The sequence below is a fragment of the Macrotis lagotis genome, chromosome 1, assembly GCF_037893015.1.
Source record: "Macrotis lagotis isolate mMagLag1 chromosome 1, bilby.v1.9.chrom.fasta, whole genome shotgun sequence".
NCBI classification, from domain to species: Eukaryota; Metazoa; Chordata; class Mammalia; order Peramelemorphia; family Peramelidae; genus Macrotis; species Macrotis lagotis.
Window position 1 is genome coordinate 80,277,888 of NC_133658.1, and position 20,833 is coordinate 80,298,720.

Below are 20,833 nucleotides of genomic sequence, written 5' to 3' on the forward strand. Positions count from 1 at the left end.
GAGGTCACTATGGCACTTGCCCATTCTCTACCTTAGGTTGCCTTGTAAGGGATGATATTTGTTGATCAAATTGTTTCACTCAGATACTAACAGAGTGCCATGCTGAATCTAATTAGAAAGTAATATTTAGAGGACAGCTAGGTGGCGCAGTGGATAGAGCACTGGCCCTAGAATCCGGAGGACTGAGTTCACATTTGTCCTCAGACACTTAATAATTACCTAGCTGTGTGACCTTGAGCAAGTCACTTAACCCCATTGCCTTGCAAAAATAAACAAACCAAAAAATAAATTTTTTTTAGATTTTTTTTTTTTTGCAAGGCAAATGGGGTTAAGTGTCTTGCCCAAGGCCATACAGCTAGTAATTATTAAGTGTCTGAGGCTGGATTTGAACTCAGGTACTCCTGACTCCAGGGCTGGTACTCTATCCACTGTATCACCTAGCCACCCCACAAAAATAAATTTTTAAAAAAGTAATATTTGGATTGTGATTAGTGCTGTTAATTTGGGAATTGAAATATAAATCCTATAATAGTTGTATAGTTTGGAATTTATGCAAAGAGTATTACATGCCTGAACTTCACTTGGGTCAACAATATTTAAGGGTAAACTCATCCACTCTTGACTTAATATAAAGAAATGATTAGCCCTGGTTAAGTAGGAATGATCTTGCTGTTTCCAGGTATCAATAACATTCAAGGATGTAGCTGTAGATTTCACTAAGGAAGAATGGCGAGAACTGGAACCTTCTCAGAAAAATCTGTACAGGGAAGTGATGTTGGAGAATTATAAGAACCTTGTTTTCCTGGGTAAGAATGATTTTTTTCAGTAGAACGTCTTTTTGTTCTTGATTGGTATTAAAGTATTAAAAAGAACCTAATTTGCTTAATTGGGTTTGATTTGCTTTCAGGGATCAGAAATTTATAATCCTTTATAATTAATAAATGGAGTACTTTCTCCTTTTTGTTTTTAATTCATTACTGTTAGAATTAGAAATAGACTATATCTCTCACACACTATACAGTTCTCATTCTCTAATATCTTAGATCAGTGATCCTCTCCCAACAGTTCTAATGAAGATTTCTGAAAACATGAAATGTATGCATACTTCTAAACTGGAGAGCACTAATGTACTTATTTTCTTTTTTATTCTGCATCTTTTCTACAACCCATCTTAATTTTTACCACTACACTTTCTTACCTTTCCCTGACTCTATCCCCATCTTCCAGAACACATATACACAATTTCAGAATTAGAAGGTACTTAAAACTACTTAATCTGTACCTAAACATCAGTCCCCTCTACAACATCCCTTACAGATGGTCATAAATTCTCTACTTGATATTTCCAGTAAAGGAAAACCCACTGCCTATTGAGGTAACTCATTTTACTTTTGTGTAAATACAATTAACGCAAATAAATCTTAATTTAGCTTTTACATGGCTAGTAACCTCACTTTTAAACAAGTCTCATGGCATACTCTCTACTATCCACACTATCCTTGCTATCTTTTGATTGCATTCTATTTTATCTGTGTCCTTCTGAAAATGTGGTTCCTGTAAATGAAATACTTTCTATGTGGTCTAGGCAAAGCACAGAACAATAGTTCTGGAAACTGTTCCTCAGTGCAGTTTCTTAAGTTTGGGACTTTGTACAGTTTCTTACTCGTGCTTTCTTTTTCCTGAAGAGAAAGGGACTAGAATTCTGAGTTCTCTTCAGAAATTTCCTATTTCTTCTCTATTTTTCAGGAGTACCAATTTCCAAACCAGATGTTATCTACCAGTTGGAACAAGGAGAAGCACCAAGGATTTCAGAAAGAAAAATCTCAAAGGGCCTCTCTTCTGGTGAGTAAGGTACAACCAGGTGGATTTGCAATCTATTATTTAGCTGATGAGTCACAAAGGTAGAATTCCAAGGAACTCTCCTCAAGGACCCACAACTCATGGGTTACATTTTCACTGACAATCACTTTTCTACTTCATCTTTCCTGACAATTCACTTATTACAAAATGTGAGCGAGAATAAAATCTGAAGATAAGAGTTTGAGATAGGGGAGGGTGTACATCTGAACTGGTCAACTGAGATGAAAGTGCTGTTCAGGGAGAATTGAGAAGAATGGAAGGAATAAGGATGATAGGGAAAACAAAGGAATGTTTAGAAGGTGTGAGACACAGACAGAGGAAGAAGGAAAGGAGGTTACGATGGGTGAGGAATTTACAAATTTAAGACCATTACAGTAGTATAGTTGTGAAGGATGGTAAAATCTAAGTCTTTGACCTTCTCTGGAGTGCTGAGGTGGGATGAGGATATAATTCATGGAAGTGGAAGAGGTTGATAAATTTAGAGAGCAGAGTATGGTGATATATTGAAAATCTTGAGAATGAAGCTTGAAGGGAGGGAAATGGGGAATAAAGAAGAAACACGTGAGCCCACATACTGAACTCCTTGTCAGTGAAGAAAGGGAGACTTTGGAGACTTTTAGATGGTTAGTAAGGAATTAGAACAATTGAGAGATAAAAGAAACAAACTGCAAAGAAATTACTGAATAAGTTAAGAAAAGGATGCATGACAATAAAGAGAAAGGAGAATAGGTCCCTCCTCCTGTCCCATAGTGTGCAGAGAAAGACTGCTTGGTACTAGAGAAAGTGATCAGTTCCAGGTACCAGAAGATAGAAAGAATGTGAAAAGAAAGGTTTTAGAGTAAAGATGAAGCAGGAGTTCTCAAGAGCGTAGTGTATCAGGAATAAATATTTATAAAGCCCAAATTTTGTTACATGCCAGATATAATTAAATCCTTTCAGTGCTTTGAAAGTAGCATACCAGTAATTAAAGCAATTGGTCTTCGCTTATTTATAACAATCTTCTCAAAAACAGTATGTAAAACTATTTTCATTAAAGAGAAATACTCAATTATTAAATTAGATTTTGTTTTTTTACTTTAGAGTTGAAGAATTTTAAGTATATTTCTCAAAATAAAAGTAAAATGGCCAAGATTTTTATAAAATAATATTTTAACTGAGACATTATGTCTTTCCGTTTATCAAAATAAATTCTTCATCCTTGCTGTAAGTTAAATTCAACAGGAAGAATATCTGAAATCAGACTCTATGAATGTTACATGACACATTGCAATAACAAATTGGAATTTGCCTTTTTTATTTTTTTGCTTTTTAAGAACATAAGTACTCAAAATCTCTTCTGGCCTTCCTTTATGAAATTCATTGCAATGAATTGTAAATTCTAAGAAAGATAAAGTTTTTGAGTTTTCTGTTCATTCTCCTGTGCAACATCATGGGCTTTAAAAAAAATTGGAAACACATTCTTGTCATGTTATTTGACTTTGACCTTGCCAGATATATCTTTTATGTTTTAAATTATCCACACTAATAGATAAAACATTGTGTTATTGTTGAGTCATTTTTCAATCATGTCTGACACTTTTTGGCCCTACTTGGTGTTTTCTTCATAGAGGTACTAGAGTACTTTGCCATTTTCTTCTCTAATTTATTTTTCAAGTGAGAAAACTGAAGCGAACAGGGTTTGTGACCTTCCCTAGGACCAAACAATAGTATCTGAGTCAGATTTGAACTCAGAAAGATGAATCTTCCTGACTCCCAGGTCAGCTAGCTTACCCAAAACATTGTCATTAATGAGCTAAATGTTAGGTATAGTCTCAGTTTTCATAATTGCTATCTCATTTGTTAAAGTCTCTATCTTTTGGAGTTTAATAAGAACTATTTCTAAAAGCTAACACCAAGGTTATTTATATTCAACACAAGAGTTGATATTGTTATTTTATCTAATTTCATCTTATTCAGTATCCCTCAAAAAATGTTCTTTTGTCTTTTAAGACTGGTTTATTAGGCAATTAAATTCAATACATCGGTAAAGAGAACTTCCTCGTCTCTGTCCCTATTCATTAAGCATCATAAAATTGCAACTTAATTTTCATTCGACTTAAAATCATTCTTTTAATCTTTTGTGTTTGGAAATCAAAGATAGGCTATAAATGGGGTGACAGTATGGTAATGGTTGAAAGATTAATGGATTTGAAGTCAGTAATGACTTTGCTGCTGACTATATAAAGTGACAGGCACATTACTTGTCCTTTCAGGGCTTTAATTTTGTAATGGTATGAACCCTGGACTTGGAATCAGAAAGTAGATTCTGGTTTCTCCTCTGCTTGGTCAAATCACTAAACTAGTTTATTTCTTCATCTGTAAAGAGCAATATCTCCTCTGCTTACCTCACAGGACTATTGCAAGTCAGAAAAAATATATATATTTGAAAATATATATATATATTTAAAGGTCTTTAGACCATGACTTGGAGAAGGAAATAGCAAACAACTCCAATATCTCTGCCAGATTGGAACACAAAGATTTAGACATGACTGAATACAAATGAATAAGACTATGATTTAAGCTCTCTCAGCCTGTTTACTTATCTATAAGATGGGAATAACAATTGCATTATCATTGTTATTTTTAGGATTTTATGAGATAACAATACTTTTCAAAGCTATAAATGGTTTATCATTATTATTATTATTATTATTGTATTCTCAGTGAAGAAACTTCTCTAGCAATATAGACATGTACCTATGAGGCAACTTCTAGTCTTAGAGAATTGCCTGGAGTCCTGAGAGTTTAAGATCCTAGCCTAGGATCACACCACCAGAATGAGTAGTTAGAGGTCGAAAGTGAAGTTAGGTATTGCCAATTTCAAGGCCTATTTGATGAACAAACTTGTTGGATAAAGAACCAATTATAACTGTTTTCTTTCTCCCAGCAGAGAGGACAGGGGATAATTTTGTCTTTTATTTCTTTTAGATGGGGAGAAACGACCTGAAATCAAGGCATCAGGTTGGAAGCTGGGCAATGTTATAGAAGAATCATCCAAGGAAAGATTCATATGGAATGATTCCTGGGGTCCCATGTTGGTAGAAGCCAGGCAATATGATAATGGGTCAGAGGAACATTCTAAGCAAGGAAAATTAACTCACAGGACAAATTCCAGTAAATCGAGAAATCAGGAATATAAATTTGGGGAAAGTTTCAATCAAGAGTCAACCCTTTTTCCTTCACAGAGAGTTCCTATAGGAAATAGCTCCCATAAATGTGATGACTATGGAAAGAGTTCTAATCAACTTTCACAGCTAGTTAAATACAGTAGAATCTCCTCAGCAAAGAAACTTTCTAAGTATGAATGTGAGACCTCCTTCAGCTGTAAAACAGACCATATTCAAAATCATAGACTTCATTCTGGAGAGAAAACTTTTGAATGCAACAAATGTGGGAAAACTTTCAGTCAAAAAACTGGTCTTACTGAACACCAGAGAATTCATACTGGAGAGAAACCCCATAAATGCAATGAATGTGGGAAAGCTTTTAGACGTAGCACACAACTTAATGTACATCAACGAATTCATACTGGAGAGAAACCCCATAAGTGCAATGAATGTGGAAAGGCCTTCAGACGAAGCACACAACTTACTGTTCATCAGAGAATTCATACTGGAGAGAAACCCCACTTGTGTAATGAATGTGGAAAGGCTTTCAGACAGAGTACACAACTTACTTACCATCAGAGAATTCATACTGGAGAGAAGCCCCACAAATGTAATGAATGCGGAAAGGCATTTATCCGGAATACACAACTTACTGTACATCAAAGAATTCATACTGGAGAGAAACCCCACAAATGTGATGAATGTGGGAAAGCCTTTATTCAGAGAATACAACTTACTGTACATCAGAGAAGTCATACTGGAGAGAAACCTCATATGTGTGATGAATGTGGGAAAGCCTTTAGACGAAGTACGCAACTTACTGTACATCAAAGAATTCATACTGGAGAAAAACCTCACAAATGTAATGAATGCGGGAAAGCCTTTATCCGGAACACAGAACTTACAGCACATCAAAGAATCCATACTGGAGAACATCCCCACAAATGTAATGAATGTGGGAAAGCCTTCATACGTAGAACACAGCTTACTGTACATCAAAGAATTCACACTGATGAGAAACCTCACATATGTAATGAATGTGGGAAAGTCTTTATCCAGAGCATACAACTTACTGTACATCAGAGAATTCATACTGGAGAGAAACCTCACGTATGTAATGAATGTGGCAAAACTTTCAACCACCGTTCATCCCTTAGTTCTCATCTAAGAATCCATACTGGAGTAAAGCCCTATAAATGTAAAGAATGTGGGAAAGCCTTTATGGATAGTTCTTACCTTACCTATCATCAGAGAATTCATACTGGAGAGAAACCTTATACTTGTAATGAATGTGGAAAAGCCTTTAACCATAGATCATCCCTTAAAAACCATCGGAGAATTCATACTGGGGAGAAACCTTACAAATGTAATGAATGTGGTAAATGCTTCAGTAACTGTTCCTCCCTTGCTTGCCATCAAAAAATCCATACAGGAGAAAAACCTCACAAATGCAATGAATGTGGGAAAGCTTTCATTCAGATTATCCATCTTACTGTACATCAGAGAATTCATACAGGAGAGAAACCTTATGAATGTAACGAATGTGGGAAAGCCTTTAAACATAACTCTTCCCTTACTTCCCATCTCAAAACTCATACTCGAAAGGAGCCACATAAATGGAGCCGACAACATAGTAATAATCAGAGAAATCATACAAGTAAGAAATCCCTTAAAAATAACAAAAGTGGTAAAGCCTTCAATCACAGTCCATCCCTTAGTCATCAGAAAAATCACATTGGTGAAAAGTCTTGTGAAAGTCAAACCCCTCATCCCAACAGCACTTCAGTGAGTCCATAAGCTTATCTATTGCAGATTGCAATCTAAACACACCCCATCCTGGGCACCTCTTGTCCATCTTCATCCTGAAATATCTAACAAAATATGCTACAGCATTTTCTGATCTCACCATGATCTTGCTGTGGTATCTGACATCATTGAACACTTCTCATTCATATATATATATATACATATATATGTGTATATATATATATATATATACACATACACACACGATACATATATATACACACACATGATACATATACACACACACACGATACATATACACACACACACACACACACACACACACACACACACATATAGCTTCTCCTTCCTAAATTTCAAAATTGAGACACTTCCAATTATTCAGTTTCTCCTCTTCATCCTTAATTAGTTCCTCATCTGCTTCTAGACAACTTACAGAAATTATTTCCTAGAAATCTGTTCTTATTCCTCTTCTCTTTCTCCCTTTTTTGGCTTTAGCAATGCCTTTCATTTTCATGTGGCACAGTAGATAGCGTACTGATCTTGGAGTCAGGCGGATGAGAGTTCAATTTCAGCCCCAGACAGCTCTTACTGTGTGACCTTGGGCAAGTCATTGAATCCTGATCGCCTCACATCCAGGACCATCTCCAGTAGTCCTGATTCATTTCTGTTCACTGGACCCAGATGGCTCTGGAGGAGAAAGTGAGACTGGTATCTTAGTCCAGTCTCCCTCACTCATATCCAATTCATGTGCTTGTCATAGCTTCACCTCTCTGATAGCATGGTCGTCAAAAATGAAGGACAAAAAGTACAAATGTATAAGTTAAAATTGACTCCTGGATCATTATCTCTAGCTCTTAGCTCTCTCCTAAGCTCCAGACCCACATGTTCTACAATCTACAGGATGACTCTTTTAAAGTCCCACCAGCATTTCAAACCCTAAATGTCCCAAGTTGAACTTATTTTGTCTCTCCCCTAAACCTGTTCTTTATTTTGGCTTATTTATTGTCATTGGTGCCATCATTCTTTCTCCTTACTTTGTTATATTTGAAACCTTGGTTTTATGTTTGGTTCTTTCATCTCTTCCCTTCTCATATTCAGTTACTTAAGTCCTTTTTTAGTTTATTTCATTCATTTGTTCATTTAACAAATTTTAACCCATCCTATAAGCAGAGAATTTTGCAAGTCTATGCTTAAATACAGATATAATGATGTTTTACCTACCATCATGGAGCTCAGAGTCTAGTAGGTACACAATATCTGTATTTTAATTTGTGTGTTTTTTTCTTAACTGTTCTCATCTTCATTCTAATATAAGCTTTTCCCTACAACCTGCCTAAAACAGAAACTTACTAAAAGGTCTTTCCTTCTCTATTCTATTGTCATTCCAATTCATCCTTTACAAGGTTGCCTTTTTCATACATAGATTTGATCTTTTCATGCTTCTGTAAAATCCTCAGTGGTTCTCAATAGTTTACAGAGAGCAACTGAAACTCCTGTACCTGCTCTCTGTATATCTGTACTCCACAATTGGGACAGTCTGCCTTTGCAGCCTTATCTCTTACCATTCTACTTCATGTACTCTTTGCTCTAGTCAAACCAGATACTTTGTTCCCTAAATATACCTTTTTTATTCATGCTGTTTCCTATGCATACATTGTTCTTTGACCACTTGAATTCTATTTATCCTTCCAATCCAACTCAAGTGCTCCTATTTGAAGTCTTCCATGACCCTGTGGTCTCTATTCCTTGTTTTATTCCCAGTCCTCCCTCACATAGCACTTTGTGCCTAATAGAATGTGTATTATTTTAAGTTATAATTCTTTGGATATATCATCTCTACCCTATAAATTTCATGAAGGCAAAGACTGTTACATGTAAAAGTCCCCTCACTTCCCCCCTGCCCCCAGCCTATCACAATGTCCTTCACACAGGTGATTATTGAAGTGAACTTAAATGAAGTGATGACATGAAAACTTTTATTTTAAGTGTTTATCTGACTAAATGTCAATGAATTCATAATATAGGGAGATTTTATAAAAGGTTCATTAGCTAAACTGATTCTTGACTTTTTTGGCTTAATACTCCAAAAGTCTCTTCTCTCTTGTACCCTGTCTTCTGCCCTCTAGAGGTAATTTTCTTTCAGTGCATCAATATATTTTCTTGTTGAGATAGCTGAATGGAATCCTAATTCTTCAATTTTCCCAAGGATGCTTATTTATTGGCCTAGATAAATTTATGATTAGTAGATGTTCAGGTAAGATGGAATCTTGGAAATCATGTAAGTCAACTCCCTTATTTTATAGATTAAGAAACAGGCCCAGAGAGGGATAAGTAATTTGCCCAAGATAGTAAGTGACTGCATGTAAAATGAAATAATGCATGTGAAGTTCTATATAAAAGTTAAAAGGTATAAAGGTTTCAAATAATTCTAAGTCTTGAGCTATGCTTTATGAAATAATCTTGATAAGAGTTCTTTATTTTCTTCCTGACTACTCACCAAAGCAAAGGCCAAATTCAGCCCTGGAAAAATCATTTTTATCATAGCCCTCCTTTGGGTTAGTAGCACCACAAGACCAAGGAATTTTCCTTTTGGTTAATAGCAATGTTTTTTTGTTTGTTTTTTTAACACAATAAGCTGTTAAGCATTAGAATCAAAAATCTAGAAATACATCATTTGACATACCTTTCTTTTCTGGATAACCATGGTCTCATCTTGTTTCTTACACCTTAAAAATTTATACTTATTCTGGAATGAAATTACAGTTTTGTGTATAGGTGATATATCAGCAGCCTCACTGGAGTACCTATAGGTGCAACACAAGGAGTTTGTACCAAACATGGCACTTTACAGTTGATGATGCAACTATTGGATACTCCTTGGGTTCTACACAGTTTTCAGAGTATCCTTAGAATATACTGCTGCCCTTGATCACCAAGCCTCCAAGCCAAAAAAGATAAAAATAAATAAATAATTTGAATTCACACTTCTTAGATTAAGATTGTCAGTATTGTATCTATGAAATCACTTTCAGGAAAACAGAGGAAGGAGTCATTAAAAGAACCTCAAAGTTTTCATTTTTTTAAAAGGAAAATGGACTTTTTTTGTATTTATATAACTATTTTGATATAATTTGTTTTCTTTGTAATCCTGTGTATTTTATGCTTTTAAAAAAATTCTGAGGAGTCTATGAGTTTCAACAGATGGCTAAAGAGTTCCATAACAAAAGAGGTGAGAACCTCTGGTATGAGGAATTTTGTTTATAGTAGTTGAATATGTATTGGTTGAAAAATTAATTTTAAAAATATTTGTGTTCTTTACTGATAAATTGAATAACAATTGTTTTTTTTAAAAATAATGGTAAACATTTAATAATTTTAATGAAATATAAGTTCACTGAATTCTGGAACTTAAAATCAATTCATAAATTGTTTATGGAAATATTTAATTTAGAAAGTTTTAAATAGATTAAAGCTGATAATCTAAATTTTTTCATGCTACCTGCAAAAACAGGAATTAGCACTGATGTTCCAGTTTTAGGCTCTAATATTCCTGGGAGTTTTCATTTTGGGTTTTTTTTTTCAGGAGATTACCAGTGGATCTTTTAATTTCTACTTTGCTCTCTGGGAAGTTTTAATATGGCATCTAGACTTTGTGTTTATTTCACGGCTTTCATACAACCAAATACTTAAATTTTCTCTCATTCTGTTTTCTGATTCAGTGGTTTTTCCAATGAGATATTCACTTTTCTCTATTTTTTCAGACTTTGGACCTTATTTTAATATTTCTTGATATCATGTAGAGTAACTTCAATTTGATCATGTCTAGTTTTCAGATAATTTTCTTTAGTAAAGTTTTGTTCAAAGTTCTTAATCCTTTTTAAAAAAACTTTCTTGCATAGCTCTTAAATTTATTTTTTCACTCTCTTAACTTTTTTAACTCTTCTTAGAATTCTTATTGGATATTTGTCCAAACTGCAGTTTTCTTTGAGGCTTTACTTGTTGGTGTGTTCAGATCTCTTCTGTGTTTTGAGTCTTGAGCTTCCCTTTTACTCAAGTAACTTATTGTCTGGTTCTTTTGTTTGCTCATTGGTTCCTCATTCTTCCAGATTATTTATTTGACTTTGAATTCTGCTAGTGCTGAGCTTTGTATACTTCTGGGGGGTAAGGGAGAAAAGAGAGCTGGGGTGAGGAGATGTCTGACTTAAGCTTCTGTCCTTTTACATCCTAATGCTTTCACAGCTTGTTCTGGGGGAGCACTCATTCCCAAAGTGGTATGCTCAGGGAGATATGTTTACCACACTTCTGGTGTAAGCTTACCATGGAAGGTGCTACTGGTTCGGAGTGACTAAACTGTTGGTCCCGCATTGATCTAGGACTCCTTCTCTGGTTATTTCACTAGAGCCTTACTTAGACTAAAGGTTAGAACTAAGTCTTTGATGCTTTGCTCCTGGGATCAGAGTTACCCAGCTACTGTTTCAGAACTTGTTCCTTGCTCAGGACAGTTTAGGCCCCATGCTCACTAGCAACTTTCTATCCTGGGTGACCCAAAAGTGGGATAATGGATAACAAACCTGCCAGTGGCAATGCATTTCTACACCAAGTCTAGTTCAGGAATCCCCTGGGATTTCTTTTTATTCTAATGCCCTCTCTCAGCCCTCTTGTGTCTCTCTCTCTGGGCACTGGAACAGTCCTCACAGTTATTGCTGCCACATGTGCTTCTGACCAGCCCTTGTATTTGTAGACTTCTAGGCTCTTTAAACTGCTGGCCTGGAAATATTCACTGTGACTTTTTCTTGGCCTTTAAAATCAGAATTTTGTCTTGAGAGGTTTTTGAGTTCACTGTAGAGGAGTTATGCTGGGTGAGCCAGGCAAAAATGCTTTCTTTCACTTGTTTTATATAAATTTAAAATTTTGGGTGCATCCATTTATTGAAAAAAAATTCTTTATACCTAGTATAAATTTGCCTCTCCCCAACTTTCTTCTGTTACATCTAGTTTTGAGGCCAAGGAAAACATGTCTAATCTGCCTTTCATTATTCTCTGTTAGGTTATTATCCATATCCCACCCTCTCTTCTATCTCTCTAAACATTCCCTTCAACTTTCCCTCTTTTGAAAACATCATAATCATTCTAGTTATTCAAGTTCCCATGGCCATTGCTCTTCTAACCTTTATCTTTAAAAGACTATTTGCAATAGTCATCTAATTGAGCTCTGGGTTCCTAGTTTGTCCCTTGTCTAATCCAGCTACCACACAGTTGCCACCACTTAAGCTTCCTAAAGCACAAGTCTGACTGATTTTTCAAGAGCCATTAGAAGCTGTCTATTCAGTTTAGCAATAAAAGCCCTTCACATTCTGGCTCTCACACATATCTAGGCTTACTCCCCTTCTCCCACTTTATATTCTAGGCAAATTAGACTACTTGCTTTTCTTTAAATTCAGCACTTGCCACCTTGCATCTATACTTTTGCACAGGCCATCTCCCATGTCTGGAATGTATACTCCTTTTTTCTGTCTCTTAGTATCCCTAGCTTTCTTAAAGGCTCAGGGTTAGGTGCCATTTCTAATAGGAAATTTTACTGATCTATTTAGTTGTTAGTACTGTTTCCTTCCTGAAATTACCATGCAAAAAGCAATTTAATATGTTTTTTCTATCCTTTACCCCAAGAGAATGCATGGTCTTTCAAAGTAGGAATTTTTTGTCCTTGTAGCTCTCCATGACTGCACATAGTAATTACTTAAGGAATGTTTGCCAAATTTGTATCATTCCATATTACAATACTTTAAAATACTTGAAGACAATTTATCTTCCCCCTCAAGTCCAATCTTCCCCAGGTTAAAGTTTCTCATTTAACAGAACTTTCCTGTATAAACCCCCAAATTTCTTCATGATGGTGCTCTGGATGTCCTTCAGCTTGTCAACTTATTTCCTAATGTGGAGCTCCCCCTACTTGTGGTCTGACAAGGGAAGAAGGGACAGTAATTAAAGAAAATAATGTTGATAAAGCTTTGAAAATGTCCCTAACCCTTTGAACAAGAGTCATGCTTCCTAAGATGGTGATCATGTTTGGTCATTTCAGTCTTGTCTGATTCTTTATGACCCCATTTGGAATCTTCTTGGCAAAGATACTGGAGTAGTTTGCTATTTCCTTCTCTAGCTAATTTTAAAGATGAGGAAACTTGAGGCAAACAGGTAAGGTGACTTGCCTGGGGTCTTACAACTTGAAGTGTCTGAGGTCAGATTTGACCTCAAGAAAATGACCTCCTGACTCCAGGTCCAACCTTAACCACTGCACCACCTAACTGCCCAAAGTGGTGGTTTGGGAGTTGGGGCAGAAAGAGGGGCAGCAGTATAAGATTCCTTGTGGACATCCTGCATCCAAGGAGAAGAGTAATGCATACTGTTTTTTGGACAGGTATATCAAGAATATAAAAATGTGGAGTAGGACTGTGCTTCATAAATGACTTTTTAAATGTCTCACCACAGCAGACTAGCTCTTTTATAAGTTTAAATGTCAAGAAGTCTAGTCTCATAAGTATAAAAGTCCATCAAAACTAAAAGGAAAGGAAAGCATAGGCATATTTTGTGATTGTGCTAACAAATGAAACTTAGGTAACACAATGTTTAGAGTGCCAGACCTGGAGTCAGAAAGACTCCTCTTGATGTAGTAATGTATTTAAAAATGACTCATCATGACATTGGATTTATACCATAAATACAAAAAGTTAAAATATTAAAATCAAAACATTTAAAAAATAAATTATAGCAATGATTTGGGGAAAAAAGTCTTTAACAAAATAGAATAGTCATTTATGTTTTTAAAAAATTTCCTCTGCTGTTACAGGCTTCTGTACCGGTAATCAATCTTAGAGCACTATTGCTCAGAAGAAAAGAAATGAGCATAGGAAAAGAGGAAGCAAAATTATCTCTACAGATGGCTAATAGATTGGATGAAAAAATTCAAACAATCAGAAACTTAGATTATAAATTAAACTTACAAAGTGGTCTTTTTTGTATTTGATATAACTACAAATTGCATAAAATATTGGAGAACTAATCTATCAATATACCATCAGAACCTATATGAACACAGATACAAAATGTTTTCTATAGAAATAAGGGCAGACTTAATGGAGAAAAGTTTGTTCATGATAGGATTTTTCTAATATATGTGGCAGTAATACTCAAATCTAGATCTATAGCAATTCAATTAGCAAGGGAGTTTACTCAACCAGGCCAAGACTCAAATGAGTTTTTTTAATGAAGTGAAAGGAGGGGGGAAATCTACCATCAACAATCCTCAAACTACATTTTAAAGCAGTAGAGTCAAAGCTATTTGATATTGATTAAAATATAAAAATAAATAGGAAGCCTATGTAGTAAGCAATTGAGCCTAGTTGTCTAATGTTGAATAAGTATGGTGAGTTCAGTAGTTCACACAAACTACTGGGGTTATTTAACAAGGTCAGGAAAACTGGACAATAAATTTTGATTTCATAAAATTTTAAAAACAAAACATCTAAAAAAGCATTTTCTTAATGGAAGAAATTGCAGCAAATACTGATTTATTTGAACATAGATGATGAATCAATATGGATACTTAGGAACAAAAAACATTTCCCAGTAAATGGTCAAATGACATTTTTCAGAAATGAAATACAAACTGCCAGTAGACAAGTGGCAGAATGCTCCAAATCCCTAATAAGAAAAATGCAAATTAGATCAAGTTAGATTTCACCTTAACTCTTAAAAATTGAAAATTAATTTTAGTTTTATTTTTAAGACCTAGTTTAGCTGGTATAGGCTTAACACTAATCACCTGAGAAATGTAACCCTTCACCTACATTCTGGAAAAATTTGCTTAAAGAGCAAACATTTTACTTTTCATTCTCTCCCCTCTAATCAGGGAACCCTCATTTGAGTCTTAATTACTTTAATTTGTATCCACCCTGGTATTGATCACTTGTAATCTCATCCATCACCCATTCAACCCAAATTCAAGTTGTTTCAGTCAAATCTTTGGCAGACTATGCCAGTGCCTGCAGACTAATCTTACCACTTTAGGATTACTCCCATCTTTCAACAATGTGACAGCCAGGTGGTTCAGTGAATAGAATGCTGGGTCTGGAGTGAGGAAGACCTCTGACATACTAAATTCTGGGCAAATCATTTAGCCTCTGCTTGCTTGAATCCACTGGAGAAGGAAATGGCAAATCACTCCAATAACTTAGCTTAAAAAATTCCATGGACAGTATTGGCATGTGCTTCACAGGGGTCATGAAGAGTTGAAGTCAAATAAGACTAAACATCCCAAGAAAAATAGGGAAGACCTAAGGTAACCCAACCCATCTCATTACAACATCTACCAATTGGGATTGGCTTACCTCTGCAAGATGAGTTCCAAAAGATGTACTGTCAGGTCAATAAGAAGGAAGATATTACTAGATGTAAAAGGCTCTGTCAGTCCCCACTCAGGGTCTCTGGATATTAAGAGAGACCATTGCCCAATATGTTGGTTGCTGCTAATTAATAAATTGATCATGCTTAGAACCTTATCTCAATTTAATTTGCAAACAAAACCCATCAAGTTGGGTAAAATTTTTTTAAAATTATAAATGTTCTAAGTGATCTTATAGTACAGGAACACTAATACACTATTAATGGAGGTGTGAATTTGTCCATCCATTTTGTAAAAAAAACAATTTGGAACTATATTAGAAAATATGAATCTGGGACATGAAACCACAAGATGGTATACTAGATATTTTCTACAATCCCCATGACTGTTAAAAGCTCTCCAAAACAGAAATTATGCACCAAAGGTAAAATAACTTCAATTGTTTCCATGGTCAAAGACAATCAAAATCCAAAAGAAATTTAAAAAAAAAAACCAACCCTAGAACTAATGCTTACTCACCCTAAGCTCACTCAACATCCTTCCGAACCTCCTATGATACTGGCAGTGAGGCTGCACTAGGGGACCCAAGAGCATGATACAGGCTTACATCAAAACCCTATTTCCAGAACTATAAAGATATAAACTTCAGAAGTTTACTCCATACTTGACATTCAACGTGGCCATAATCCTTTAGGAGCAAAAGCTTGCCAAGGGCTGGAACTTACAAGCACCAACACTGTCAGTGGCAGAGAAAACACTGAACTGCTGGTGCAAGCCCAGGGGTCAGGTAACAAGATAACACCAGGCATGTGAGCAGTTGTGTTGCATTCTGCCATACCTAGGGAAAGACCCACCAGTTCTGACAACCCAAAAGTCAGTTGAGACAGATCTATGCTGGTGAACCATGAATTGTCCGATGTGAGAGAATCTGAATGATTTTGATGCTTTGAAAACCAGCCCCCAAGGAAACCAGAATCAGAGGGGAAGGAGTCAGGAAGTGAATGATGAAGAAAAATCACTGAACTGTACACTTTTACTTAGCAATACCACTATATAGGCATAAACTATAGAGGTCAATAACAAATGGAAAAGTCCCACATACAATATTTATAGCAGCACTTTCTGTGGTAGCAAAAATTAGGGAAAAGTGGCCATCCAGTCAGAGAACAATTAGAACAAATTATGTTACAGGAATGAAGGGAAATAGTATTTCACAGATTTTTAAAAAAAGGAATTTGGAGAAACTTGGGAAGAATTTATGAACCAATAGCACTGTTAACACAATTTTCATAGCAATATAGAAAAAACAACTGAAAGGCATCAGAATTCTGTTTAATGAAATGACTAATTTATGTTCCAGAAAATTTGACAGTAAAATATACCTTCTTTTTCTGGGTAGAGCTATGCCAGGGGTAGATTAGGGTAGATTGAGCCCTGCATTATTACATCTGGCTGTTTTGATATTTTTGTTTGTTTGAATTTTTTTTAGAAGGGAGGTTCCTATGATGGAGTGCATGTGGTTGGAAAGTGACGGTGATATTTTTAAAATGAATCAATAAAACATTAAAAATTTAAAATGTCAACATTTATTAAGCACCTGTATGCAAAGAAGAAGGAAGGAAAAGTTCCTGCCTTTAAGGAGCTCACAATCTAATGGGAGAAGATAACATTTTTTAAAAAATGAAAAATAAGGAGGGGGAAGATTACCTGGCCCATGGGCATGTTGAATTCCTGTAGCTTGAGTCCACTTCTTAAATGAAGGAGTGAGGGGAGGAGGAGGAGGTCTCCAAAATAATCTTGTAGGAAGATGATTTAATGGAGACAAAGATGAAATCCAAGAGAGGAACCAGGTACTGAAGCAGTGTCAGTTTGAATGATGATTTCCATCCCCTAAGAAAATGAGCTGGAAACTGATGAAGTCCAGGAGAGCAAATAAGAAAATAGATCTGACTAGCAAATTCTTCTTTTCCTCCTTGAATGTATTGACAAAATTCCCCAAGTCTTTTTAAACTAAAATCTCAAAAGCAAAGGATTTGAGGAGTAAAGTAACTGTCTCAACCTGTTCAGTGTGTACAGTGACTAGTTACGGTTTAGTAAAGTAATTAGTACCTCTGGTTATAACATTATTAAACATGTACCTAGTGGTTTAGAATCCAAATTCTTAGAGGAGAAGCTGAACAATACAAGGAGACAGAGACAACAAAACTATAATAGAGGGGCACTTCAACCTCCCACTCTCAGAATTAGATAAATCTAACCACAAAATAAACAAGGAAATTGAGGAGAATAAAAATCTTAGAATTTAGACCTCTGGAGAAAAATTAATGGGAATAGAAAAAATTATCCTTTTTCTCTGCAGTATATGGCATCTATACCAAAACTGATCATATACCAGGGCATAAAAACTTTACAATCAAATACAGAAAGGCAGAAATAATAAATGCATACTTTTCAGACCATGATGCAATAAAAATTACATGTAATAAAGGGCCATGGAAAGGTAAGCCAAAAATTAAATGGAAACTAAATACTCTCATTTTAAAGAACGATCGTATCAAACAAATCATAGAAATAATCAACCACTTCATCCAAAAAAATGACAACAATGAGACATTCCAAAATTTATGGGACGCAACCAAAGCAATGTTTAGAGGAAATTTTATATCTCCAAATGCTTATGTGAATAAAATTGAGAAAAAGGAGATCAACGAATTGGATATGCAACTGAAAAAGCTAGAAAAAGATCAAGTTAAAGACCCCAATTAAATATTAAATTAGAAATTCTGAAAATAAAAGATTAATAAAATTGAAAACAAGAAAACCATTAATATCATACATAAAACTGAGTTGATTTTATGAAAAAAAAACAATAAAATAGATAAACCTTTGGTCAATCCTATTTAAAAAAAAAGAATCCAAATTACCTGTATTAAAAATGAAAATGGTGAACTCATCAATAAGGAGGAAATTAGAGAGAAAATGTGGAGCTATTTTGCCTAACTATGCCAATAAAGTGAAATGGATAAATATTTACAAAAAATATAAATTACTCAGATTAACAAAAGAGGAAGTTAAATACTTAACCACATTTAAGAAAAAGAAATTAAAGAAATCAATAAACTCCCTAAGGAAAAGTCTCCAGATCCAGATGGATTTACAAATGAATTCTACCAAACTTTTAAGAAACAATTCCTATTCAAAATAAACAATTTTTTAAAATAGGAGAAGAATTTCTTCCAAAGTACTTTTTGATATCATAAACCTATACCTAAGCTGATACTTAAACCAGGAAGAGCCAAAACAAAGAAAATTATAGATGAATCTCCCTAAAGAACATTGATGCAAAAATCTTAATAAAATTTTAGCAAAGAGATTGCAAGAAGTTATTACTAGAATAATATGCATGATCAGGTAGGATTTATACCAGATAAATAGGGATGATTCAATATTAGGAAAACATTCAACATAATTGAACATATCAATAACAAAACCAACAAATCATTTGATTTATCTCTATAGATGCTGAAAAAGCTTTTGGAAAAATACAACATCCATTCCTAATCAAGAATATAGGAATAAATGAACATTTAAAGTAACTTCAGACTACATAAAATACTTTGGAATACTTCCCAAGACAAACCTAGAAACTGTATGAACACAATTTCAAAATATTTTTTCTTATATGAGACCTTTATGAGACCTAAAACTATATTATAAAGTGGCAGTCATCAAAACTCCCTGGTATTGGTTAAGAAATAAGAGTGATGGACCAGTGGATTAGGTACATAAGAAGAATAGATACAAAAGTAAATGACAAACCACAAAACATTAGCTTCTGAGAAAAGAACTCACTATTCAACAAAAGTTCTGGGAGAAGTAGAAAATAGTATGACAAAAACTAGGCATAGATCCCCATCTCACACCCTATACCAAAATAAGATCAAAATGCATTCAGGATTTAAACACAAAGGGCAACACCATAGACTCAATTAACAGATCAAGAAATACTCTGTCAAATCTATGAAAAGGGAGAAATTTATGACCAAACAAGAAATGGAGTACAACATAAATTGAAAAATGGATGATTTTGACTATATTAAATTTAAAAGGTTTTGCACTAATAAAACCAATGCAGTCAAGATTAGAAGAAAACAGAAAACTGGAAACAATTTTCACAGCTGGGGTTCTGATAAAGGTCTCATTTCTAAAATATATAGAGAAATGAATCAAATTTATAAGGTTACAAGTCATTCCTTAATTGATAAATGATCAAAGGATATGAACAGGCAGTTTTCAGATGAAGAAATTAAAGCTACCTAGAGTCATAGAAAAAATGCTCTAAATCATTACTGATTAGAGAAATGTAAATTAAACAAACTCTAGGGTTCTACCTCATATCTATCAGATTGGCCAATATGACAAAAAAAAAGGAAATGATTATTGTTGAAGGAAATTTGGTAAAACTGGAACACATAATGCATTATTGATAGAGTTGTGAACTGATCCAACCTTTCTGGAGAATAATTTGGGGCAATAAAACTATACATGTCCTTTAATCTGGAAATACCATAACAGATCTCAATCCCAAAAAAGATCACAAAAAAAGAAGACAAGGACCCACATGTACAAAAATATTAATAGCAGCTCTTTTTTTTTGTTGTGAACAAGAATTGGAAATTGAGGGGATGCTCATTAATTGGGGAATGGCTGAAAAAACTTAAATATGAATGTGGTGGAATACAGTTGTTCTTTAAGAAATCATGAATGGGGGCAAGCTAGGTGGCACAGTGGATAGAGCATAAGCCCTGGAGTCAGGAATCCCTGAGTTCAAATCCAGCCTCCGACACTTAATAATTACCTAGCTGTTTGGCCTTGGGCAAGCCACTTAACCCCATTTGCCTTGCAAAAAAAAAATCATGAATGACTGGACTTCAGAAAAGTCCAGAAAGCCTTACATGAACTGATGCTGAGTGAAGTGAGAAGAACCAAGAGAACATAGAACAAATTAACCACAACACTTTGTGATGATCAACTATGCTAAATTTAGCTCTCCTCAGCAGTACAATGTTCAAAGACAATTCTAAATATCTTATGATAGAAAATACTCTCCACAATCAGAAAAAGAACTATGGAGTCTAAATGCAGACCAATACATATTATTTTCCATTTTTAAATCTATTTCATGCTTTTTTTCCCCCCACCTTTTGTTCTGATTCTTCTTTCACAAGATGGCTGACTATTATGGAAATATGTTTAACATAGTTATACATATTTAACCTATATCAGGGGAAAGGGATGGAAAGGAAGGGAGAAAACTGTGGAACTCAAAATCTTAACAAAAAAAATGAATGTTGAAAACTATCTTTGCATGTAAATACATAAATATATTAAAATAAAGATAAAAATAACAAAAAAAAATCTGTTCTCACAACATCCTTTGTGTATACCTCACTATCCCCTTCAAGAACCAGATAGTTCTGGTCCTTTTCTGGTCCATGTATTTGACATAATGTATGGATACAGAATGTGTAATGTAAAAGTTTCTGACTAGATACAAAATTTGTGAGATAATGGTTATCAGTACAAGGATGGCACAGAATGGCACAAAATAAGTTTTTTCAGTGTTGTTAGGAAAACAAAAGTTTTTTGTAGGTAGT

General features: G+C 34.7%; 1 protein-coding gene across 1 annotated transcript in view; it reads left to right on the top strand.

The window, feature by feature from the left end:
• The window catches only part of LOC141500292 (uncharacterized), a 28,448-nt gene extending 7,869 nt beyond the window's left edge, over positions 1-20,579 (top strand). Inside the window, exons 3-5 of the mRNA XM_074203372.1 lie at positions 680-806; positions 1,747-1,842; positions 4,831-20,579. Of these exons, the coding sequence (XP_074059473.1) occupies positions 680-806; positions 1,747-1,842; positions 4,831-6,806 (2,199 nt within the window). The 3' untranslated portion in view covers positions 6,807-20,579. The remainder of the gene's footprint in view (positions 1-679; positions 807-1,746; positions 1,843-4,830) is intronic.
• Positions 20,580-20,833: the final 254 nt, after the last annotated feature.